A 27,608-nucleotide genomic window follows, 5' to 3' on the forward strand; every position below is an offset into this window, starting at 1 on the left:
CATCCAGGAGGGAGCCGGGGCAGTTGCCGAAGCAACAGGGCCCGACTGCACCTGTCCGGAAGGACCTGGGACTGGGGAAGACACACCGTGGGCAGGACCAGCATGGACAGGCACAGGAATCAGGAGCGACAGGAACAGCAACCAGCTCAGGAGCGGCAGGAACAGCGGCAGCGGCTTAGACCCAGAAGGGACAGCCAAGCCAACAGCGGGAATCAGTGGCAGGTACGGCAGGCCCAGCGATCGCCTCGTAGAATCATCGGCAAGCCAGCGGAACCTGGGTCCTGGCGGCCGGTCCAGGGGCGAGATGATGGAACAGCGGAAGTCTGGGGGAGGCAACACGAAGAAAACAGGCGGCGGCGGCAACCCCACCTCGGTACGGCTGCGGCCCTAGTAGCGGCAGACGGCTGTCATCGACACCAGCATGGGGAGTGTAGACCAGGAGGGGGGGAGCAGCATAAGCGGCCGTGGTAGTAGTGCGACCGCCCCAGACCTCGCTAGACGCTGCAGCAGCCCGTGGATGCTAGGCACGCCCTGCCTCCGCGGTGGTCCATACCTGTCCAAGGTCGTCTCCACGGATGTAGCACCTGCGGTAACATAGATAGATTAGTAAGAGGGGTTCCCTCACGCACGGGGGGAAGACATGCCCCACCCCGAACGCAAGGAAGACCCCAAATACAAAATACAACGAAGAAGCTGAGCGGGGGGCAGGAAGGAAGACGAAGAATCGGATACCCAAGGGAGTCGCGGGAGAGCTTTCCGACGACTTCCTGGCAGACCTTCGCTTCCCCTACCCCCGCACAGCAGTGAAAAGTAATATGAAAATGAAACAGAATACTGCCCTTGCGATTCACTTCATAGAACTCTTAAAGGGGAAAAGATCAATTCCCGGGTAAGAACGGAAACTTGATCCAATAATATGATGCTATCATAAAATATATATGAAAATGAAACAGATACTGCACTTGCGATTCATTTTCACATAAAAAAAAAAAATCGTAAGGATCAATTCCCGGGTAAGAAACAAAATTGATCCAAATTAAATTTCATGCAAATAAATAAATGAAAATGAAAAGAATATTGCAATTGCGAATCCACTTTCCTTGCATTCTATTATACAAAATTAAAAGGCTCGTGCCGAGGCAATCACACTCTCGGTAACGAACGCACAGGGCAAAAATATAATGAAAAGAGTACTTACATTTTTCAATTACACACTTTCGCCCAAAATACATGACTCGGCGCGAGCGCGCCCGCCCCTCGCACCGAGACATAATTCAAGGGTTCAATTCATGAAAAGAGAGGAAATCGCCGCATCTACGGCGATAACTCCATGTTGGTTCATAATTAAGTAATGGAAGAAAATGAAAAAACAGTGTACTTACAGTTTCATTTTCAAGTCAAACAAACCATTAGTAGAAAACACAATAAAAACAAGCATACGACGAAGAAGCGGGCAGAGAGCGATGACGAACACGTCCTTCACACCCGCGGCCGAAAGCAAAAGTGGTTTGTTTACCTCCAGTCGCGCGGCGCGCGACGATCGGACAAGCAGTTAAACTACCGTTCTCCCCTTGTTCGAAGCTTACGACCGTTCCAGCTGCCGCTAGCTACTTCCTATTGTTAAAGGACCGATGGTTTGTATTACGTATCGGAACAAACTAAAGACTAGGTATATGAGCTCCAGAACGTAACTTGTAATAGGGTGATGTCTGTATCCTGTTCTTAAATTTTAACTTAAATGCAATATACTATCCTGGTAACTTCAAATTCTAAGCCGCTTTCTGGGTGGGTTCCCAAGTATGCAATTACAAGTTTAGAAATAACTGTACAAAGACCAGCTAAATTTCCATGGTATTTGTTAGAATCTACATCCTCTGCAAAATCAAATCTTTAAAATGCTTTTCATGTTCCATGCAGTACAAAAACCTTTTATTTCACATAATATAATGTAATGGAACATCAAATTTAGACCGAAGACCAAGCACTGTGACCTCTTGAGTCATTCAGTGGTGAAAGGGAAATTGATAATACAAAAAGTTTTAAAGGTGTGACAGGAGGAATCCATCACAGTTGCACTTTGAGACTATTGTTAGGAGTGTGTGGAAAGAAAATGGAAGACAGGGAATGTGAACAGAGCCCCAGTAAAAGGGATGAAAGGGGCCACAAAGTAGTTGCAAAGAAAATCTAACAGTAAAATGCAGAAAGTGGTTTGTACTGATGAAACAAAATACCTACAACAGGAAGTCTTGGGTAACTTCTGCAAGTAATTCCAGAAGTACTTATACGTACACTACCATACTTGCATAAGTACTTATACACTACCATAATGCAGGAATAATAAAAATTTATCAGTCATCATTCTTAATATGATTAACTTATGATAATGAATCGGATTACAAAATTTCAGTCTTTGATACAATTAATTTTGACTTCCTTAACCCTATATGCAACATAACAGAAGTTAATTTGTTGACAGATGACATGATTGCACATATATAAAAACCATATTTTTGTGGCATCACTACCAGTCGAGTAATACCTTTTGGAAGCGGATCAGCATGAAAGCATTTCCCTTAACATTTGAAAAGCAACCTAATATCAGGATAACTGAACAGACCAGATTGCAATGGGGAAGATGGCTGACATATGCAGTCGACAAATTTTCGCAAGCGGGACGTACACAGCCGAGGCAGTCGTTGTAGGACAGGAGATAGAACGCTCATGTCATGTGTCCTTTACATTCTATCAGTGTCAAAATGCACTATTCAGGCCAAGACCAACTATAAGCAAATTCTTTGTATTGGTTAGCCTGTCTTATGGAGGCCTGGGGGCCCACGAGAGTGTAACTCCTTTGAAGATGAACAGCAGCTATGTTATAAAAAAAATACCTATTTTAAAGAAAGAGGGATACATACCTCTAATTCCAGTTCTTGAATACGCTTTGTTTCTTCAGAGCCTTCCTTTTGTTTCAGCGCTGACTGTAAGAGTTCAATATCACTCTTCAATGTTACATTTTCCTTTTCAAACATCTTCACAAGATCCTCAGCTTTGTAAAGTTCAGTTTTCAGAATTTCAATCTCAGATACTTGGGCTTCCATTTTCTCCACCTTCTCTTCAAGACTGGAGACCTGCAAACATACAGCAGTACAATTTTCATTCAAAAACTTACGTATGAATACTTGTAACTTTCTGATCTTCTTCAAAGGATGTAATTGTTGAGCAAAACCAAACCGTAAAATTATCATTACTAAACCAGGGTGTACCAGAGGGACTTATATCAACTTATTCCACTTCACCCAAAAAACAAACATTCCATATTAACACAATTCAAGAAATTCTACAAATGATACAATTGCCACCTACCTGTGATAACCGAGCCGACTGCTCATTTAATTGTTTTTCGTATTCTTGCTGCTTCTCCAGCGCAACTTTTAACTGTTTCTCAAGCTCATCCTGATCAAAATCTACCCTGCAAGAAGGCATTGGAAGCTGTAAAACCATACTTTATCATTTCTCCTTCACTGTAAAGTAATGCCAATTAAAATGTATGTGTTAGGTCTTTGATTTTATTGGTCAGTTCAAAACCTCCTGGTCATAATGATGCAGCCCAGCAATTTCTAAAATTGAGAGGTTGAAGTTTACACTAACTCTGAAAAAACATTGCCTGGCTGCTATTTTTCTTTATGTTCTATATGATAACCTGTGGTGTGAATGTATTTAACTGAAAGGTGTGAGACTGTATGAAAAATTTAACTGTTTTAAAAACTTTGAAGTTTCAGCAATGAAACCAAAGGGTTTTACCACTCAATACAGCAGCATATTTATTTCAACTAACAAATTTAGATGCATTATATCAGAGTATCATACAATTCCTTTTCATGAATGTTATGATAATTAAAGGATTATGTAAATTTCTTATGTATTTCCTTGTGGTGTTCTATGACTTTGGAATAACTAAAAATATCAATAGATTGGAAAATTGAAACTATGAAGTAATCACAACTCTCACTTACTTGAATTTTCGAAGCTCAGTAAGTTCAGCCTCCAACGTGCTCATTCGGTGATGCCTATTCTTTACTTCCTCAACATTACCTTTTTCATGTTCTGCTATCTCTCTCCAAGCATCCTAGAGGGGGAAAAAAAGTTAAAGCATAAGCTTTTCTCATTTACACTAGATTAGAATGGAATATTAAATTTTCGCCAAAGGGAAATGAAGGCTTTAAGGTAGAGCATGAGGAAACCCTTGCAAATAATTGTTAGGAGAGGATGGAAAGTACGATGGAAGAAAAGAATATGAATAGAGGTACAGTAAAAAGGAATGAAAGGCATTGCAGGGACAATTTATGCTAGATCCAAACTTTCAAGAAATATACCTTTCACATTCTAGTATAAAATAACTTTTTCTACTTATAGATAGCCTTCAATGTTACATCAAACAAATCCATCTCCCATTATCTAGTTGAATTTTTCATCTATGAATTGTACAATAGTTAACTGCAGTTCCATATTAATGACAGGATCTGGGCTAAAAACAATAAAACTTACGTCTAAACTTCTCCTTAGGTCTCTTTCTTTGACCCTCTGCTTCTCCAGTGCCAATTCCATCATCATGTCAAAGTCATTTCTTTCGTTTTCAAGCTGGCTTAATCTTTCTTCTTTACTCTTCTATATAAAATAAGCAAAATAAAAATGAAAGAAAAGGTTTAAATATCAAAACTGTCAGCAAATGGGAAAAAAAAAAAAAAAAAAAAAAAAAAAAAAAAAAAAAAAAAAAAAAAAAAAAAACTTTAGATAACACAAATGGTCTACTTGGTCCATAATTAAAGTACTGCTTTTCAAAAAATTAAAACATTTATTTGAGTACCACTGTTACAAGTAAACATTTTAAAGAAAAAATTAAGTCCTAGTATGTTTCCTATAAAAAATTACATTCTCTTTACTATGCAATTTCATTCTTTTGAGGAATATGCCAATGCCCTATAAATATATCAAAAGTGGCAAAACTAAACTGACTGATAAAACCAAAATCTTACCAAGGTCCTTGAAATTTCTTCATATTTACTCTGCAGAACACTGACCTCCTTTTCAACCTCAATCAGTCTTAAACTTTTAGGCAAGAGGGTCTGTACTTGCTCTTGGAGCTGGGCAACTTCTTGGTTCATTTTAGACAAGCTTCGATTGGCATCCAGCAACAGAGCTTCTGAATCAGAAAGCGAATGCTGGAGGTATGCAATTTCTCTCTCTTTCTCTTCTAGCTAAAAAATTAAATAAAATGATGTAAACTAACATTTACAAATACTGCACAATAGGAATAATCTATTATATTTGTTAAAGAAACAATGAGGAAAAAACATAGCAAAAGTTCAGTGTACAGGGAATTATTTATCACATCCATTCAAAACACATTAGCAAATGTTTAGTATCCAGGAATATCTAAATCATTACCTTCTCATAGTCCACAGGACCTTCGACCAACTTGAGCTGGAAGCTTTCCTCCCTTAAGGCCAGTTCATCTCTATGAAATTCTGACTGGGTTTTCATCTCTTTTCCCCATTCATTCAACCAATCCTCCTTTTTGCTCAAGGCTTCCATCAGTTCCCTGTTCCTCAGCCGAAGGACAGAAGCAGGTGTGCCTGGTGTAGTTGGAGTTTGAGGACGCAGAGGTAATCTGGAAACAGTAGATTTTAAAGCAAAGTTGTATGTGTGATAACAAGTCTGGTGGACACGACAGGAATTGCAGACACAAAAATAAGGTCTAAATTGTATATATATAATTAATATGGTTTTCATGAAGTATATATATGCTCTGCCCAGTTGTTTTAAATGATTTTATGAAATCTAACCTACTGGGGCACTTTTGGCCGTTCAACGTTAAGACTGAAAAGTGGAGTTGCAGTGCTTGGACAAGATAAAAGAGATTTAGAAATTAAAAGAGACAAAGTACAGGCAGTCCCCGCTTATCAGTGGCAACGGTTAGTGCCGTTTTGGTTTTACAACGCTTAGCTAATGACATCGTTAACAAGATTTTTGGCGCCAGTAAGCAATTTCCAATGCTGGTAAGTGGTTTGTAGCATTGGTTGACTCTTTATCGGTGTTGGCAAGCAATTTTCGGCGCTGATCAGCAATTACAGCATTGTAAATGCCATTAATTACCATAAGTACTGTGATATTCTAGTTATTAACGATTTTCGGTTATGGTAACTCAGCCGGGAATGGAATCTTTGCTGTTAACCGGGGACTGCCTACTTGGATCTAAAGGTGGAACCGAGAGAAAACCCGAAAGTTGCACCAAGCAGTGATAGCTAGAGAGGTTAGACAACAAGACTACAGAAAGGAAGTGGGAATGGAGGTAAAGGATATAAAAAGTGGTACTACAACTAGGGGCCAAAGGGATACTGCAAACGCTTTCCAGTAATGCCTACTGTGCACCACATGGTGTACTGATGGCACTACCAACATATATTTGTTTATATTACCAGGATTACAAAGCTTTTAATGAAATTGATCTGCCTGTATCACCCACTTATACAACCTTCACCTCCAAGATGCTGAATATTTTCACCAATAAAATTTTTTATTGAAAATGTAAATTACCAATAGCAAAAATAACTAGTGTAACTATACAGTAGTAATAATACATAATGGTAAATAAACTGAACAAAGCTACCACTTACTTTAAGGAAGGAAGCAGGCTTTCTTCCGTTTGGCATTCAGCATCCTCATAATTATTGAGCTTGAAATGCACTCTTCTCCATGGTTTGAGAAAGGAACCATCTAAACCGTCAAAACTGCTTTCTAACTTTTCAAGTTTGGACTGCTCAGCCAAATCGTTGATAAAGCTGACTTCTCTCGTTCCAAAACCTAAAGGAAAAGATCTATTGTGGCATTGCTGGCATTTATATCTATAGAAAAAGCACCTAAAATTATTTGTTAAAGAAAGGTTATGTTCAAAGGACAGTTGCTTAAAAAATTTAATGCAATGAAGTCAGCATACCTTGTACTACTTGTGACGCAACACTAATAAACTTGACCTATGATGGGTTAGTATGCATAGTCTGCATTATGTGCTGCTCTGTGAGCAAGAGCCTGTGCTGACCACACCAGCTTAATAAAAAGACAACAAATCTCTGCAGTCCCCTTGGCACCAAATGATCCCTTTGGTCTTTCCATACTTAGGTTTTCTGCTTTATCATTTATTTCCAGGCAAGACTTTTAAATGCTTACTTGGACTCATTGCCTTAGGAGATCAGGACTGTCTGTCTACTCAGTGCTGGTAGTCTACCATTTACTCTTGTAAGATTCTTACTGCTACAAAAGAAAATACTATAAGGGTCAGAGTAGACAGCGTTGCACATTTAACAGTTTTAAAACATGGTTGTAGGGCCACCAAAGAAAGATGAAACAGTTATCACAATAGTTCAACAGGACTTTACTTCAACGTCCATGAAAAAACATTTTTGAAATGATGGAATTCGGAGGATTCTAAAATACTTATAGCCGTAACTTGCTGACCTTTTGAAATACACTGGCAGCCTTGCAATTTCATAACTCAGGCATTATCTTTCTATGCTTTAAAAAATCTGTAATAATTACCAGCTAGTTTTATTCTGCCACAAGGTATCAGTATAGACATGTACTGGTTATGTCAAACCAATACTATCAAGGATAAACCCAAAAGAGAAAGCCAAGCAAAGGATGACATTTGTTACAATTAGTATCGAGGGTCTGTCTTGGTAACACTAAGGACATATTTGAAAGTAACTCAAAATATCACAATTTTTTAGAGTAAATTGTATTTTTCCTAACTATACAAACATGAGGTCCTTTACATAAGGAATTACTTTCAGGCGTAGCTGGAATTACGGCCGTTAAATTCTTGAACAAGGTGGTTAGGCAGTAACTACAGTGTGGCAGGCATGTAGGCCAGCCTGCCCAGATGTAAACACTCCACTTTGCCTTTCGGCCCAGGTTCAGATTGAGGGGTGGCATGAGGTGGGAATATATAAAAAAAAGAACCCCCCCCCCCCCCCCCCCCCCAAAAAAAACAGAATAAAGGACCTCAGGTTCATAATTAGGAAAAATACAATTTACTTCCAAAAATTGTGATTTTTTCCTACACGATATACAAACCCTCGGTCCTTTACATAAGGAAGACTCACTGATTGGTGGGAAGAATATGAGTGAGCCTCTAGAACTGACAGGAGTTCTACACACCTGGGCTACTCTTCCTGGTCGTAAAAGCGAGGAGTGCCCTGCCTCTGACAACTTGATCAGAGTATAGGAGCTGCATGATCAAGAGTCAAACTTCTGGGCCTTTCTGAAATGAGCGAGGAATCGTAACTCATCCGAAAATGTGCTATGAAGAATATTTAGAGTTGAAGGCATTAATGCAAAGTTCTGGGAACGGTTTGCATTATTGCCAGTCTCAACCCTCCCCTTGCTAGAGGAAGGAGCAGGATTGCTTCTATGATTCTGATAAGAAACATAGAAAGGAAGCTCTATGTGTAAGCTTACCTCATCAATCACCCGACAGGCCAGTGTAAGTTCGAGTCCTATCCACAACCTGAAGGAAGAGGAGTGGAAGGACAAGGTGGGGAAGGTGGAAAGGCCAGTCACTCTCGCATCCTTCTTACCTCTAGAACTGCAGACCATAGGCGAGATGCAACTTGTCCTCTTGAAGGAGCCGGGTAAGCAAACACAACCTGCAAGCATCCACCACCGGTCCAAGAAAAGTAGGTTCCAAGGACCTGTAGGCAAGCCTGAAGGAAGAAAGATATAAATATGGTTGTAGTTAGACTTCATCTACCTTCCTGTCCGACATATTCTACCGAGTGATGAAATGTGCCCATCAACTGGATTATCCAACTGCAGAGAAGTCTCTCACGGTCTCGTAAGACTCGGAGAAAGACGTGTCATCGGACACTTCTGCAACGGTAATTCGCAGCGGATAAAGACACAGACACATGGTGGGTGTCGATCGTTATGGGTACAGCAACACGCCAATAGGACAAAGTAATGACTGATCTGGATCAACCAATACAAAGTCCACAGCATAACTCATGAGGGTCTCAGACTCTTCAACAGCTGCAGGCTGACTGCACTTAATGAGCCGTCATGCATCCGAGACAGTCACGACGTGACACCCGCCTTGAAGGGTTATGCCGAGAACAACCATACAAGACGTCTATCTTGTTCGCCACTGATGTTGGGAGACTAGATGATGATTCTCTCAAGGCATGCGCACATCAGACGATAGTCAATTGCCTTCTACAGACCAAGGTCCCTGATGGCAAGACAGAAGTTCTCATAGTAGTTGAATCTAACTAAGGAGAAACAATACTATATGCTATTGAATGACTAAGGTGAATGCGGACCTACGTCTTCACAGTTGAATCGAGAGAAGTAAACTCAAGATTCTGAGCATAAAAAAAGTACCATTGATGACACCAACCAGTGAAGACGGCTTTAATCCCTGTTGTTTTACAGACAACTGAAAAAGCTAAATCTCTATTTCATTGCTGTTCGGTGAGAAAGTCGGAGCATCTTTCAGCAATGAAAACACAGGGATTGTACCGCCTGAAGAACCGATTCTGGTGGGCTGGATCAGGGAGGAAATTTCTATTTACCTTCGAAGCAGAGCTGACAGGGCAGGGAACAGGCGAAGTCTTCCATTATTCATTTACAATTCGGGGTGAACAAAGAATAATTGCACACCTTACGAATTATGAAATGTATGTTAGAAGACTAACTCAGATTGTCTGAGGAAATCATTTGTGATTACGCAGAAGACTTTGCTAGACTTGTTACTGTGAGGTAAACAGAAAGATGATTACAAGTCTAGTGAGATATCTGTCTGAAAATTCTTGCAACGGCAAAATGCAATGCAGGAGAGATGGTCATACACATATGCGAGTATTCCAGCCAACCAGAGACCTAAGTCTGTGATTGCCGGGCAGAGATTTGAATCTAGTCAATCCTCGACAGAGGAGAAACAATACCAATTGAAGTATTTTGGAGAGCAAGCCATACCGGCTGAGGCAGGCTGGCAGCGCCGTACACCGCTAACTCTTGCTAAACTTAAAATCATCCTGAGTTGCCAGGTATTCCATTCCATGAAGGAATGCATTCGGCTAGAACCATCGAGCGCAATAAAGATACACTCGAGCATTTGCATTTTAACTGAAATGGGAGGGGAGAAAACCCTCCTATTCGGTGAATGCAAATGCTGTGGTGCTGTTGGTAAACAATACCACTAGTATCTCAAAATCAAAACCAGTAACTGTAGTTAACTCTACGGTCACATACCCGTAGAGTTAACTACAGTTTGTGCCTAACTCAGACAATTCACTGATAACAGAAGAATGTTGCAAGAGAAATATATGTATATTTGTAGGTTCCTGTACATCGACCTCCAGCCTAAATTCTCTTTCATTCGAGGAAAAAGAATAAGGATAGGAAGCAGACCTCCTTCATTCTCTAATGAAGAGAGCAAAGGTGAAGTTTTCCCGAAGGGAGACTTCTACGGTGATAACAGGATACCGAAGACGACTAGGTCAAGCCGAACTGGATGTTCCCAAAACAATAATACTGGAGAGACATTCAACTCTCGGTGCTATCCATCCTGAGCGGATTGACGTATGTTCAGTAAGATCCTAGGATTCAAACAAAAACATAGTCTCTTGGGTTCGAATTCCAAGGAGTAAACTCCACCGAATTCCTCTTATTTCCTTGTTTCATTCTGGTATAACCAAAAAGTAAAGGGAAAAAAAAGAGGAGGATTGATTGTTATTGCCTGTTTTTCTCTGTATCCCGGGGGTGACTGCGTACAGAGGTGGTGGACCGTCAGGTCCATCCAGGCCGAGTCCCTCCCGAGATACTCTTCCTTCAGCAGCAGCACTTCCACGGGTAATATCATCAGGAATACCTGTTGCCAGAGTGTTTGGAAATCTCAGAAAACCAAATCACCCTTCAAACTCTAGAAATGCCAAGGAATTTTAATGGCTTAGCGACTCTCGAGTTTGTAATAATTACCGGGAATGTCTGTCTTGACAGTGCGTTAGGAAATTACAGGAAAACTAAAACACTCTGAGAGGTCAGAAATTCCAAGGAATTTGAGCATTCAGCGAGATTCCCAATCATCGTAGTAATAATTATCAGGAATTTTCGTCTCGCCCAAGTATTTGCAGATCGTAGAAAACAAAAACACTTGGAGAGTGCTAGAAATTCTGAAGAATTTTAAGTACTTGGCAAAACCCCCAAATTTTGTCAGACAATCATCAGGTGGTGGCCCTCCTCAATTCCAGTAGAAATCGAGGAGGAACGGGCAAGATACTTCCTCAACGACGTAGACGTGCGTCCGGTAGGACCCGAAGGTCACTCCAGGAACAGTCCCCCGACGCTGAATCCTACGGAGACCACTCTGCAGGATCCCTCCCATTTACCTTCCCCCTCCTGGTGTAACCACAGGTAGAGAGGGAATGGGAGAGGAAGACTGGACGCTCTTGCTCGCGTTGCTAGCGGAACTAGCAGCCGGAGAAGCAAGTCACGGGCAGCCATTAACCTGCGGTGATGGCAGCTCCGAGAGTCTACGGAACTCTCGTACTGCAGGCGAAACGTCTGCCACCATCGAGACTGGTCGGTCACCGTGACCGTCATCTGGGTCGGGCTGAGCGTGCACCTGATAGGAGAGAGCCGATACTGTCCTCCGACGTGTCCCAGTCCTCGCCGAGGCCAAAACCTCTCAAGAGGACTGAAGGCGGAGCACACACCAGTCTCTGCGTGCGTGGTCCAGTGGGACCATCACGTGAACAGGAAAGCATCATCGTCCTCGCCAGCCGCCCCCTACCCCCCAAGATCTCCTCGTAATCACTTGAGCGTACGACCTGTCCGGTCCTAAGACCGAACCGGGCAAATAGGCTCTCACGGCTGGACTGAGAGAAGTGCACTCCTCACGATAGCCCCTGGTCACCTCGCTCCTTCCGGTGTATCCCGCCGACGAAGTTGAAGGGACAGGTGAGGTCGATTTGACGCTCCCACTCTATCTACCGGCAGAACCGGTGGATGGAGAGGGCTGCAGGCAATCACCAACCCGCGGAGATGACCAGTCTGCAGGTCTGGACCAGTGATCTCCCTGTGGAAAGCGCTGGACCGAGGATGGTAACATTGGTCTCTTGCATCAGGGGAGCTGCTACCAGCCGTGCGGACCGTCCAATCACGTGGTGTGATCGATGGTAGGGTGACTGGTAACGTCCGCCAACGTGGTGAGACCGAGCACCGTCCTCATGACATGTCACAGTCCTAGAAGCAGCCACAGCTGGGAACATCACCTCTACCCTGGGTACCGGGCGATCGCCGGTCTGGCGAGAGTCACCTAGGCAACTCTTACCATCCTTCCGCCCCGGTGCCTGGGTCCTGGCGGTGAGCATACGCAGAGGCCTGGACCCTGGCTGCACAGTCACCAGCAGGTGACAATACACTTGGTGACGCTCGCTGGCGAGCGACCGAGACGGTTACTGATCCAGAACGAGTCTTAAGGGCAGAACCTGTAAGACTAGCAGCAGGCAAACCGACACGCTAGGCCCTGGGGACAGCATGACGGTTCCCATTCCCAAAGGAACAGGAGAGCAAGCGGAAGACCCAACCGCCTCCTTAGTTGAGGAGGCAGACCCTCAGAAGTTCTGTGACGAGACTTTTTAGGGGGGGGAGACTATCTTCTCCTTCTATGGCAAGGAGCCTTAGGAGTTGAAGGGGTGGATACTGATGAAAATATGAACTCGAAGAGGAGGAGGACGACACTTGACGAACTATCTTCCTCTTCGATTCCTCCAAATTCTGCGAGACTTCTACCATCAGGAATAGTTAAATATCACAGGGCAGCAGCGAAAGCTTCGTCCAATGACGTAACTCCAGGGTAGTAATGGTAAATGAAAATGATTACCAGCAGCGGATCAGTATCACAACATGCTACGAGTCACAGGTACTATTCCAAGGTTAGGATAACCAATACGAAGAGCTATCCAACCAATACTGCTGTAAACACAATCACCACTGTTAGTCTATAAAATAAAGAAAAATTATTTAAAGTAATAAGGATACTTCTCTCGCATCCAAGGGCATCGCCCTCCGAAGTGAGAGGAGATCCCCCAAACACCAGCAACACACGCCCCCTCTTCTACCTTCGTCCGATAGTTAGTGAAAGGATGAAGAAGAGAAATTACCAGAAAAAACAAAACAAAGGACAAACCTCTGAAGTTCCCCTCGGTAATTCCCAAAGTGTAAGCGAAATTTTGGATGAATACATGTATCGTTACACACACTCGAGGATCAATATCACTCATGTTAAATACATGCTTCGTCCTCATGTTAAATACATATCTCGTCCTCACGTTAAGGGTGAAAGTATGTAAATGATAAAGATGTTGGCATACCTTTGCCACCAACCTTTAACACAAAGTAGAAAGGCAGCTAAAAGGCTATCACAAAAAGTGGGTTTGTATATTAATTGAATTTAATATTAATATCAAACACAGTCTATTTAAGAAACAAAAATAAACAAGAAATATCCCACCAGGAAAATGATCAATGGCCAGTCAGCAAGAGCTCACAAACACGTCTTCATCGGAAGACGGCCAAAGGCAAAGTGGAATGTTTACATCCGGGCAGGCTGGCCTGACCACCTTGTTCAAGAATTTAATGGCCGTAATTCCAGCTATGCCGAAAGTAATTCCTTATGTAAAGGACTGAGTGTTTGTATATCGTGTAGGAACAAATTTCCATTTATAACGGTCTGTTCATTTACGATATTATGCAAGTGCAGAGCATTCTGTTTGTGTGGAAAAAGGTTTGCTTCCCTTAGCTGTATAATACTGTTCTTAATGATAAGACATAATTTCTGGGCTTGTAAAATACTGAAAGACAGTTGGAAGTGACATTATATATTCTTTTTTATACTTGTTTGAATTACAAACAGAGATAAAAGTAACCTAAACTGATAGTGGAGCCCAAAAGTGCCCTTGAATGTACAGTCAACCAACAGTGTTTGCAGGTGATGTCTACCACAGTCCCCCACAAAAACTAAGATCCACAAATACTTCATGCCCAACTAAAAATGCTTATGCCCAAGTTTTTAAATATAATAGATTTATCCCAAAAAGTGCAGTTAGTCACAAAAATAATATGAAAATACAGCAATGAGTGAATATTTCTCAATGAGAAATACTGCAATTAGGGGAATTTTCCACATATATGTACGTATGTATAAACATTCCACAGAAAAATCTGCGAGGAGGTAAAGTCACAAATCCGGAACCCTGAATAGTTGGTGGTCGACTGTATTCACTTAGTTGGATACAACATCTATCCTAAATCATTAGCTATGCTGAAACTAATTCAGATAATTACCATCTGAAATGGTTGACAGATCTGAATCGTTGCCATCCGAACGCCCCGAGGATTCTTCTGAGATCTTCCGTAGTCCCAACGAAGGAAGTCTAGGTTCCAGGAAATTGCTGTCGAATCTGACTGGTTCAATGCTGACGGGAGCCATGCTTTGCCTCATCGCTCGCAAAGCTCGAGGTGCCGCCCATGTTTCTCGTCTCAACTTCTTCTTCTTGTCCTTGATTGAATAAATTTAATCATTAATTATCATTCAGATGATGAATCCTATTCATTTGGAACAAGACCACCAAAGGGGCCCATTGACTTGAAATTTCGAACAGCATGGCTTAAAAATTCTTGTGCATCTAAATTACAGAACGACTCAAAATCTTACATCTTTTGCTTCTCTGGGATGGCTTGACACTATTAACTTTGTTTTCAGGTCGTTGATCTTTTTAACTAGTTCCTTGTTTATACGATCCTTCTCATCAAGCATCTCCCGAACCTGTTGGAAACATTCACCACTCAGAATTCATGAAAGAAATATAAAAGGAGTACTACCAAATTGGTTTCTTAACTGATAGCAAGTAACTAATCAAAAATGCAAAAATTTACTGGTGACTGAGAGCGATCCAATGCACAACATCTAACAATTATAGCTTTCTTCACTTAAGTTAATTAAACTGAATGTTTGAAATATCACAATTTTTTAAAGTAAATTGTATTTTTCATTTTTCCTAACTAAACAAACCTGAGGTCCTTTATGTAATGGAATTACTTTCAGCGTAGCTGGAATTATGGCCGTTAAATTCTTGAACAAGGTGGATAGGCAGTAACTACCGCGTGGCAGGCAGGTAGGCCAGCCTGCTGGATGTAAACACTCACTTTGCCTTCAGCCCAGGGTCATATTGAGGGGTGGCATGAGGTGGGCATATATGTATAGGAACCTCAAGTTTGTATAGTTAAGAAACTACAATTTTAATTTCAAAAACTGTGATTTGTTCCTACACAATATACAAACACTCGGTCCATTACATAAGGAAGACTCACAGATTGGTGGGAGGAATATGAGTAGTGAGCCTCTAGAAACTGACTGGAGTTCTACACACCTGGGCTACTCCTCCTGGTCGTAAGAGCGAGGAGTGCCGTGCCTCTGACAACTTAACTTACCTTACCTTACAGACCTTACATCTTGTTCGGGTTGCCCCAGGTCCCTCAGTGTGAGGCACCTCTAATGTCTACCATAGAATTGCTAATGCATCTTCCAGTATATTTTGCATCTTCCAATTTTGGATGGTCTGGGATACAGCTTATATATATTTGTCAAGCTTATTCTTAAACACATCTACACTCACTCCTGATATATTCCTCAGATTAGCTGGCTAAAACCCCCCCCCCCGCATTGAATAGATGCTGCATTGTCGATGCTGGTGCGTAGTGGATTAATGTCCTGTGTGCTTTCCTTAGTTTTCCTGGTATAGTTTGGGCACTATTAATCTACCTCTGCTGTCTTTCTGATATTTTAGCTCCACGATATTTTCGGCAATTCCTTCTAGCTGTTTCCATGCTGTATTATCATGTAGCGTTCTCTTCTTTCTAGACTATATAATTTTTAAAATTGTAGTCTTTTCCAGTAGTCAAGATCCTTAACTACTTCTATGCTGAACTGTAAAGGACCTTTGTACAACACACCACCAACCACCACCCCCCACCAACCTTTCTCTATTTGTGCAATATCCTTTTTGGGTAGTGTGGGTACCATATCATATTGTAATATCAAGTGGACTACAAACATACGTTTATAAAGCATAATCATGTGTTCAGCTTTTCTTGTTTGAAGTGTCTTAACAACACTCCCATTTTTGCTTTGCATTTTGCCAATAGAATTGCTATTTGATCATTACATAACATGTTCCTATTCAACATCGTACCAAGGTCTTTAACTGCTTGCTTATTAGTGATTGTCTCGTTATTAGGTCCCCTATGTTCATACAGTGGACCCCCTGTATTCGCGTTCTCCGGATTCGCGGATTTCTCTCTGGGCCATGTCTACCCTTTATTTGCGGGGGATTCGCCTATTCACGGGATTTTCCAGCAAAGATTATCACTAATTAGTGTATTTTGATGTTATTTTTCATGACTAAATACATTTTATGGGTACAAAAATGATTTACTAATTTCAAATCATCTAATATTGATTAATACCATATTAGTAAGTTCAATAAGATTAAATGATATCACATAATAAAAATAGTAATTTCTCTCTCTCTCTCTCCTACAGATATGAATGTTTTTTTGTATGATAAATAAAATTAATATTAATGTATACAGCAATAATATCAATTCATTAAAGAAAATACTAATGTGAATTAGTAAGGATTTAGTTTATAAATTTGAAAAATTATGTAAGATTGAAGGAAATCCCAGTTTTCTCTCCAACTCCAGGTACTAAAGCTGTCAATTATCAAGTAATGGGACTGGAGGGGGAGGAGCTGTTGTGTTGTTGCCACCAAGTGTTCATGCAATTTCTCTCTCTCTCTCTCTCTCTCTCTCTCTCTCTCTCTCTCTCTCTCTCTCTCTCTCTCTCTCTCTCCTCATTTACTGAGACTTAAGAATCCTTATAGTACATGTACTATATGTTTTTAATATTCTCTCTTGCCACACAAGATATGTATGTCATAGTGGTAACTCCCTCCCTCTGTTTCGCTGCAAGTGTTAGAAGTATTTTTTTTAGAACAGATAAATAGACACACACACACACACACACTCTTTTACTGAGATGAAAGAATTTTTATTGTGCTAGTATGTAAAATGTTTATTGATATTTTCTGTTGTTAATAATAGTTAAATAATAATAATAATAATAATAATAATAATAATAATAATAAAACTGTAATTACAAAATTTGTAATTAAAGAGATAAAAATGAACTTTCCATTTCACTTGTAAGGATAACTCCTCTCTCTTACTGAGATGAGAGAATTTTTATGGTAGATGCATATGTTTATCAATATCAATAATAATAATAATAATAATAATAATAATAATAATAACTAATTTCAAATGAAAATTCTTCCCTTCGTCTTTCTCTGTTATCAGTTTCCCTACCTTCTCATAACTCCAGTGATGCTCGGAGCTGGGAAGCTATCAAACATGTCAAGTAATGGTGCCACACAATGGTCAACAAATTTAATGCTTTTTATGCAATCTCTCTCTCTCTCTCTCCTCCTCTCTCTCTCTCTCTCTCTCTCTCTCTCTCTCTCTCTCTCTCTCTGCCATTCATATACTTTGTTTAGGTTTCTTTGTAGCAAAGTTCCTATCTTCATCACAAGTAATTTCTTTACTTATTCTTTTGCCATCAGCGAAACTACTTACTACCGAGTCCTTAATATTACTGTATGTCTGCAATCATAATAACAAACAGCAATGCAGCTAACACCGTACCTTGGGGCACACCGGATATTACCTTAGCTTCATCCGATTTCTCATCGTTTGCAATAACTATCTGTTTTCTGTTGTGTAAAAATTCTTTTAACCATCTTCCTACTTTATTCACTATATTATGTTTTCTAATTTTCTTCACTAATATATTATGGTTTACCTTGTCAAAAGCTTTTGCAAAGTCTAGATAAACCACATCTGTTAACTTCCGCTTTTCATATTTTTGTTTATGTTCTCGTGGTGACTAACAGTTGGTTTGTGTACTTTTTCCGGGTACAAAACCATGTTGTCCTATATTAAACAAACTATTTTTTTTATTAAATGTTTCATAATATTTTTCTTCATTACCCTTTCATACCCTTTCATAATATGTGATGTTAGACTCACAGGCCTATAATTACTTGCCTCTAGTCTTGATCCACTTTTGAAAGTAGGGATAATATATGCTAATTTATGCTCATCATAAATCTTGCCTGTATCTACACTTTGCCTTAATAATATTGCAAGCAGCTTAGCGATGGAATGAACTACTTTCTTTAACAAAATAGCAGGGACACCATCTGGCCCAGCTGCCGATCCATTTTTAATTTCATTAATAGCCTGCACAATATTGGCTTCATTAATACTTTGGTCTGATAAATACACAATTTTCATCCCCTATTTCTGTATCATTATCAATTTCTAGGGGTAAATTCTCTCTCATATCTTTCTGCTAATATGTTGCATATTTCCTCTTTTTCATTCGTTAATCTTCCATTCTTAGAGGGCCTATTTCTATTCTTCTTTTATTCATCTTTTTCGCATTATGAGTACAATAGTTTGGGGTTTTTCTTGATATTTACTAGTGTTTTTCTTCCAAGTCCCATTTTTTATTTTCTTTTGATTGTATAATCTTTTGTTCTGCATTTTCTATATTACTTTTTAGTTCCATCACTTCCATGCATTCTTTTCTTTTGCAAGACCTTTTTCCCACTTTCTGATTTTCTGGAACAAGATCCTTGTCTCTTGGTATGCATGACTGATGTTTATTTTTCTTCTTCGGTATACTTACCCAAATATTGTTTTCTCTAATATTTGTTTTATTATAATATATCCGTATTTACCTGTATATTATCACTTACGAATATATTATCCCAATCTTTGTTTAATTCTTCATTATTTCTGACCATTTTTATATTTTTTACTGTAGAAATTGTATTTTCCATATCCTTCCCACTTTTTCACTTGCTTTGGAATGGACTGTTAATTCTATGACATTATGGTCTGAGGTGATTTATTTGTTGAATGTGTATTTCTAGTAGCATATCTAATAGCTTTTCGAATTGCCTCTTTATCTTCTGCGCTACTATTTACTCTCTTTTTTGATCATCATTACCAGTCTCTTGGGAATACCAGGTTTTCACTTATATTCATTATACATCTATTCTTTTTCAGTTTGGGTTAGTTCTTCTAAGAACTCTATTTTTTCTTTTTGAGTTACTTGTATCTAAACCCTGAGCATTCATCATTTTGATGGTTTGCATGTTATCCCCTTCATTATATGGGTAACAATAAGGATTTTCGGTGTCTCTTTCATGGTCTGGTATGTTGTTGTTCTCTTCATTTCCAGACATTGTGACATTAAAAAATCCAAACTTTTCCAATATAATTGATCTTCCTTCATAATTATTCATTTTGTGTATGAATCTGCAATTTTCTCTGTATCTGCACCATCCCCTGGCATTGTATATACAGTGCTTGTTCCTTGCAATGTACTTGGAGCTGATGCTTGCATTCTCGATGCTGACATTCCATAGAGTCATGGCTTAGTTTTTCCTTCACCTCATGTTCTTTGTTTCGTTTTTTATTTTGGATTATTCTTTCATTGATTTTGATCATGGCTACAGGGTGCATATACGTATTTACATTTTTTGTTGAACTTACATCCTTTTCCTTCTTTTAAGTTTTCGCATATTTTGGATGTAGTCTCTGCATTCAACCTCATAGCCTTCTAGGTAAGACATTGCCATAAAACTAATAATTGATGACCAAACCTTAGGATGTTTGTAGTAACATTTTTCACCGAATCTGCAAATCCCTATTTTTCAAATTTTACAAAAGGGTGCAGACTGTGTATTTTCTTTTCTTTTTTTTCTTGCTCTTTCCCATCAGTATGAAGTATGGGTAAAGCCTCTTCGGGATTTTATTTTGTGTTGTCATGTCGTAATTTATTTCTTCTTATGTATGCTGCTCTATTGCCTCATATGTAGTATCTATGAGTATCTCTGCATCCATACTCTTGTACTATTCTTTGTTTTCATTATTTTTTTCTATTATTTCAGTTTTATTTTCTTCTTTTCCATTTTCCTCTTCCTCATCTTCACCCTCTACTATTTGCACATTAAGTCTCGATTTAATAACATTACCTATCCATGATAGACATGTTGAGCAAAATACTCTTGTATCCTTACTTGTATTCTGCTGTACTTCTGCGCATTGAGGGTGCGTGGGCATGTTGCATGTATAGCATTTCCTGATCAGGTTTTGTGGATTTACTTTGCTATAGTACTACACCTTACACAGTTTGCATGCTTTAGGCATTTTTTTCCTATTGCATCAATTAGTATATTCACAATGTTCACCTTATTCATTTTCTTTGTTGGAATGTGTTGATTGATGTAAATTTTCTTTATAAGTCTCTTGACCACTTGAATTTTATTTGGTACTCCTTCAATTATTTTCATAATATTTTCAGCTGACTTGTTCCAGTTTGAAGGATATATCTTTTCCAATATGTCTATGAATCTTTTGCATCTTTTTGGTTAGGGCTGTTATTGATCTCAGATGAGATAAGCCAGCTCCCTTCCTGCTAACTAATCATATTGTATATCTGCAAGGCAAGCAAGATTTTGCCATTGCTTTCCACAGTTGGAGCTTACTGCCATCCTGATCGAATTTACAATTCACCACTCGATAAACTAACTTAGTAGACGCTTTATCCTACTATTCTCACACTAATCTTATCACTGACAAATTGCAAACACTTCTAGATATAATTAGTTATCTAGTTGTATGTTAAACATGTGATATTGGTTGATTAATCAGATTGTGCACAGGTACATCTCACCAAGCAAAATGGGCACTACTTGATCAGTGTATAGGAGCTGCATGATCAAGAGTCAGACTTTGCTGGGCCTCTCCGAAATGAGTGAGGAATCGTAACTCATCCGATAATGGACTGTGAAGAATATTTAGAGTCATTTATGCAAAGTTCTGGGAAGAGTTTGCATTATTGCCAGTTTCAACCCTCCCCTTGCTAGAGGAAGGAGCAGTATTGCTTCTATGATTTTGATAAGAAACATAGAAAGGAAGCTTTATGTGTAAGCTTACCGCATCAATTGCCCAACAGGCCAGTGTAAGTTCAAGTCCTATCCTCAACCCGAAGGAAGAGGAGTGGAAGGACAAGGTGGGGAAGGTGGAGAGGCCAGTCACTCTCGCATCCTTCTTACCTCTAGAACTGACACACACTTCTAGAGGTAAGAAGGAGCTGGGTAAGAAAAACACAACCTGCAAGCATCCACCACCGGTCCAAGGAAATGAGGTTCCAAGGACCTGTGGGCAGGCCCAAAGGTAAAGATAAATATGGTTGCAATGAGACCTTATTATCTACCTGTCCGACATATTCTTCAGAGTGATGACAAACACCCATCCACTGGACTATCCAACTGCAGAGAATTCTCTTATGGTCTCGTAATATTCCGAAGCGGATAAAAACACTGACACTCCATGATGGGTGTCTATCCTTATGGGTACAGGAACACGTCAATAGGACAAAGTAATGACTGATCTGGATCAACCAATACAAAGTCCACAGCATAGCTCATGACTGTCTCGAACTCTTCAACAGCTGCCGACTGACTGTGTGAGGCGAGCAGTCATGCATCCGAGATGTAGCCACATGACACTCGCCTTTGGAAGGGTTATGCCGAGAAACCATACAAATCGTTTATCTTGTCCACCACTGATGTTGGGAGACTAGATGATGATTCTCTCAAGGCATGCGCACATCAGACAATAGTCAATTGCCTTCTAGAGACCGAGGTCCCTGATTGGCAAGACAGAAGTTCTCATAGTAGTTGAATCTCAACTAAGGAGAAACAATACTATATGCCAGTAAAAGACTAAGGTGAATGCAGACCTACATCTCCACAGCTGAATAGAGAAAAGTTAACTCTCAAAATTCTGAAAGTAGAAAAAGTCCCGCCGATGACACCAACCCGTGAAGACGGCTTTAATCCCATGTTTTACAGAGGACTGAAAACTCTAAACCCGCTACTTCATTGCTGTTCGGTGAGAAGTCGGAGTTGCAATGAAAGCGGGGGCGCGTTTTCAGTAATAAAAACACAGGGATTGAACTGCCTGAAGAACCACCTCTCATGCGCTGGATCAGGGAGGACATCATATTACAGTACCCTCCCCGTTAACAACGAGTTCTGTTAACACGATTTCGCTCTTACATGAATTCAAAATCATACAGAAAAATTCTGCTAACAACGTAATATTCGATGTTACACGATTTGAATTTTCCGCTGAGAGCAAGAGCGCGGGAGGTGTGGCGAGTCTGACTCACCTCACCTTTTCCCGCGCTCTCTCTCTCTCTTGCCTGCTGGCTCAGTGTGAAGCCAGCCCTCGCAGTGAGAAGAGCCAATATATTCTAGCATTGTTAACATAATAGTGCGTACTTTACTATGGCACCCAAAGAAGTCTTCTTGCCTCAAAGGAGAGTGAATCAAAGAGGAGAAGTTGTGACCATAGAAAAGAAGTTAGAAGTATTGAATCGCTATGATCGTGGTGAAAAAAACTTCAGTAATAGTTCACTTAGCTACAGGTCTTAACGAGAGCACATTGAGGACCATAAGGGCGAATGCTGACAAAATCAGAGCTAGTGCTGTCGCTGGTACATCAGCTTCCTCCTCAAAATGTTCCAGGGCAAGATCTTTAGAGATGGAGAGGATGGAGAAGTTACTGGCACAATGGATTCAACACCAGAACAGGATAATGTCCCTCTCAGCATGGCTATTATACAGGCTAAAGCCATTGAGTTATTCACAATGATCTGGTAGACGAGGAGGAGAAAGACAAAAATCAAGAACTTTAATACAAGTGCTGGATGGTTCGCCAGGTTCAAAAAAAACGATATGTCTTTCACAATCTCAAGATGACTGGGGAAGCAGCCTCTGCCGATGTAGAAGCAGCCAAGACATATCCAGCTACCTCAAGATGATCATCGAGGAAGGTGGCTACACATCTAAGCGATTTTTAATGTAGATGAAACTGGTCTATATTGGAAGAAACTGCCTAACCGACTTACATCTCGGTTGAAGAGACGACAGAACCTGGATTCAAGGCCTCCAAGGATCGACTCACTCTATTGTTTGGTGCCAATGCAGAGGGAGACTGTAAGCTGAAGCCTGCCCTCATCTATCACTCGGAAAATCCACGAGCATTGAAGGCAAGGTATAAACGTTCAATTATTAGCCACAAAAGATTTGATATTTTTTCTCAAGATTGTAAACTAATTTTGTTTTTAATTCCTAAACCATAACAAAAAAGAAAAATCCGTGTCACCAGCTCACAATTTACGGTGCACTAAACTAATTCGTTTGTTCTTGTGTTCACAGGGCTATGTCAAGACCTTCCTACCCTGCTATTAGTATTCAACAAAAAAGGATGGATGACGGGAAGCATTTTAAGGATTACATTGGAAAATTGGAAAAAGAATTAGAACTTACTGTGAGAAGGGAGAGATTCCATTCAAGATTCTGCTCATCTTGGATAATGCGCCCAGCCATCCTCCGTCAATAGAAAATCTATCCAGCAACATTCAGTTCGCTTTATTGCCACCACCAAAACTACTCATTGCTTCAGCCATGTGACCATGGAATCATCAAAAATGACAATTTGTCCAAAATTGCATTTTTCCTAACTATACAACCTGAGGTCCTTTTACAATAGGAAGGTACTAGCGGCAGCTGGATAGGTCGTAAGCTTTCGAACAAGGGGTTCGGTAGTTAACTGCTTGTCCGACAGGCGCGCGCGCGCGCGACTGGGAGGTAAACAAATCACTTTTGCTTTTGGTCCAAGCAAAAACTGCAGAGTGAGGGGTGGCATGAGGTGGGGCTAGTGTAAAAGGACCTCAGGTTTGTATAGTTAGGAAAAATGCAATTTTGGACAAATTGTCATTTGTTCCGACACGGCATACAAACCTTCGGTCCTTTTACAATAGGAAGACTCACTTCTTGGTGGTGGAATCTGAGTCTTTTGTGAACAGACTGGTGTTCGCCCACCTTGGAAGCCTCCCTGGTCGTAAGAGAGGGGGAGGGGGGATCCAAGCCTCTGTCCGATTGATCGGGTGTGCACCGCAGGATCAATGGTCAGACCTCTGGACCGAGTACTAAGAGAGAGGCAAGCGTATCTCTTCGTACCAGCAATGTAAGAACTTGTTCCTGTACAGGAGCAAAGATAAAGTCATGGTTTTGACTCTTGTAGGCATCCACTTCCCCCCCTTGTAGAAGGAAGTGGTGGGATATTCTGCCTCCTATCCTATGAAAGGGATAGGATGGGGCTCTGTCTATAGCTCACGGCATCTCGTCCTTATCCAGCAGGGTGATGACCGTATCCCTCTACCCACAGGTAGAGGGGTAGAAAAAGATAGAAAGAGAAGCCAGTCACTTTCTCATTCACTATCTATTCATACAGTCACACCAGGACTCGATGCTGTTCAGCCTGCTAGGGTCTGGGTTAGCTAGACGACGTGTTGAGCAGCCACCACGGGTCCTAAGGAAACCGATCCAAGGACCTATGGGCAATATCCAAGAGGTATAAGGAAGGTGCCGGTGGTCTGGTTGTACCAGACCCCTGCCTTCCATACCTGCGCCACGGAGAAGTTCTACGAAACGCCAACGAGGGGGCCAATACTTCTGACTTCGTGAGCTCTCGGACGGGACGTACGGATGTCGTCACTACCATCAGCCTCATACGCCCTCCTGAAGACCTCACGCAGCCAGGACGAAAGAGTGTCTTGATACTTCTTTCTTGGTGACCCCGTTGCTAACGAAGAGGCGTCGACACTCAGGCCCGAGGTGTCGAGTTCTCTTCAGATAGCGCCGTAGCGTACTCCCAGGACAAAGCAGCATCTCATCCACATCATTATCTGCATGAAGTTCCCGTACTCTCTTCGCCGATGCCAGGTCCAGCAAGAAGAGGGTCTTGTGAGTTCCCTGGTTGGCAAGACCTTTGGAGGCTGCTCTTAAGCAAGGAGATCTCGAACGAGTTCGAGATGTCCAAATCCCGTCAGTTTCAGGACGAGCGTCAAGGCGGCTCTTGTATCCTTTGACTGTGGGAATTTAGAGGAGCTTCCTCGGCGAAGAAAAACGAGGAGGAAACCGCTACCTGCTGAAGAGTGGCTCTGAGAGGAGATAGGCCCCGTCTACGACACCAACCACAGAAGACGGCCGACTTCCTCTGGTACACAGCTGCAGAGGACTGACGGACGTTTCCAGCCATCTCTGTTGCTGCGCTACGAAAAAAGCTTCTCGTTCGCAAGAGATGGTGGATAACAGCCAGCCGTGAAGACGTAGGGACTGGACTGCTCGGTTGTGGCTGGGCGAGAAGGTTGTGCCAATGGGGAATTTCTCTCGGTTCTCTTGCGAGAAGAGCCAGCAGGTCCGGATACCAAATGGCCTGTGGCCATTTGGGAGCCATCAGGATCATCCTGAGATTCGGGATGACCAGTGCTCGACTGATCACCTTGCGAATCAGGCTGAACGGGGGAAAGGCATAGGCGAAGAGGTTGTCCCACGGGTGTTGAAGAGCGTCCTCTGCAGCTGCCCATGGATCCGGCACGGCCGAGAAGAACACCTGGAGCTTCCTGTTGTGCCGGATGGCGAACAGATCCTCGACTGGTCGCCGCCACAGGTCGAAGAGCCTTTCCGCCACGTCCCTGGTGTAGAGACCATTCGGTCCCTATCACCTGATCCCGACGGCCGAGCGTGTCTGCTACTACATTCCTTCCCTGGAATGTAGCGTGCCGACAGCTCTATTGAGTGCGCCTCGGCCCAACTCGTGCACCTGCCGAGTCAACTGATACAACGGGAGAGACACTAGGCCCCCTCCCGTTTGTTGACGTAAGCCACCACCGTGGTGTTGACGTACATCAACCCCACTGAGTGTCCCATCAAGCGGTCCTGGAACTCTTGGAGAGCGAGGAACGCTGCCTTGAGTTTCAGTACATTGATGTGAAGGTGCTTGTCGTTCTCGTACCACACTCCTGAAGTCCGCAACTCTTCCAGGTGTGCGCCCCATCCCTCGGTCGATGCGTCTGAGAGCAGCTGCATGTCCCGGGGGGAGAGTGCGCAGAGGCACTCATCTAAGGGGTTCTGTCGTCCAGTCACCCGGCTGGAGGTCCTGCCTCACCTCCTGTGTCCGTGACAATGGAAAGCTTGGGGGATCCGTCGCCTGTGACCAACTCTCCTTCAGTCTCCTGAAGAGACCGCAGGTGAAGACGCCCGTTAGGGGACTGGCTTCACCCGAGTGACGACAGGTGTCCGATCACGACTTGCCATCGCTGAGCTACCTGTTCCTGCCGAGACAGGAATTGGTTGGCTGCCTCCCTGAATCTGCTGATCCGCGAGTCTGCGGGGAAGATACGCCCTGCTACCGTGTCGATCAGCATACCCAGGTACTTCATCCTCTGCTTGTGCTCGAGATCGGACTTTTCGAAGTTCAGAACGATCCCCAGATCGCGACAGAACTCGAGCAGGTCGATCCCTGTCCTGTAGCAACTGCGAGCGGTAGCTCGCCAGGACTAACCAATCGTTCGAGATACCCCATCAGACGTATCCCGTGCGAATGGGCCCAAGCAGACACCAGGGTGAACACTCGCGTGAACACCTGTGGGGCGGTTGAGAGACCGAAGCAACATGGCCTGAGTTGGTACCACCGTCCGTCGAGGATGAAGCGGAGGTACTTTCTGGAGGACTGATGAATGGGTATTTGTAAATAGCATCCTTCAAGTCCACTGAAAGCAGTAATCGTTTCCCTGATAGAGTCGAGCACTGCACGTGCCGTCTCCATCGTGAACCGGGTCTGGCGAACCAACCGGTTCAGGGGAGAGAGATCTATCACCGGGCGCCAGCCTCTCGTAAAACTTTTCACAGGAAGAGTCGGCTGTAAAAGCCCGGTGACTGATCCGTGGCCGATTTTCTACAGCTCTCTTGCTCAGCATGGTCTTGATCTCCTGTCTCAATGCTACGTCCTTCGATGCCCCTGGAACGTACGCCTGCTGTTGGCCTCTCAGAGTCTGGGAAAACGTATCGTCAGGAGAAAACGTTTTCCCGAGGAGGGTTACGAACTCTCACTGTAGGTAAGGGTCTGCCGCCACTGTGAACGTCGTCTGGGTGGGGCTGATCGACACGAGACAGGAGAGAGCCGATACCGCTCCGGACTCATTCCAGTCCTCGTCGAGGTCGAAACCTCAGGAGAACCGAAGGGGTATTTAAATACGGTGTCCGAAGACACGTAGAAACGCCCTCTGTCGCAGTAGAGGAGGTGAAGTAGCTTGTTCGACCGTCCAGAACTGAGAGAGCCTTCTTGTCCGGAGACGAGAGACTACCCGGTTCAACACAGTCGGCAAGCTCCGATCGCGGCAGACCCACCGTCGATTTGGGTTCCCTCTCGGGCCCCAAAACGACTCGAGCCGAGACGTGTCTCTGCTGGTGGGAGCGGCGATCCTTCCCCGAGGTCATTGTGCT

At 42.2% G+C, this 27,608-nt stretch overlaps 1 protein-coding gene across 1 annotated transcript in view; it reads right to left on the reverse strand.

The window, feature by feature from the left end:
- Positions 1 to 27,608, reverse strand: part of LOC135211906 (centromere-associated protein E-like) — a 209,700-nt gene that overhangs the window by 24,689 nt on the left and 157,403 nt on the right. Inside the window, 9 exon segments of the mRNA XM_064245140.1 lie at positions 2,916 to 3,128; positions 3,364 to 3,469; positions 4,014 to 4,126; positions 4,546 to 4,665; positions 5,034 to 5,255; positions 5,446 to 5,668; positions 6,675 to 6,861; positions 14,401 to 14,614; positions 14,771 to 14,881. Coding sequence (XP_064101210.1) covers positions 2,916 to 3,128; positions 3,364 to 3,469; positions 4,014 to 4,126; positions 4,546 to 4,665; positions 5,034 to 5,255; positions 5,446 to 5,668; positions 6,675 to 6,861; positions 14,401 to 14,614; positions 14,771 to 14,881 — 1,509 coding nt within the window.

The sequence above is a fragment of the Macrobrachium nipponense genome, chromosome 40 (genome assembly GCF_015104395.2).
Source record: "Macrobrachium nipponense isolate FS-2020 chromosome 40, ASM1510439v2, whole genome shotgun sequence".
Classification (NCBI taxonomy): Eukaryota; Metazoa; Arthropoda; class Malacostraca; order Decapoda; family Palaemonidae; genus Macrobrachium; species Macrobrachium nipponense.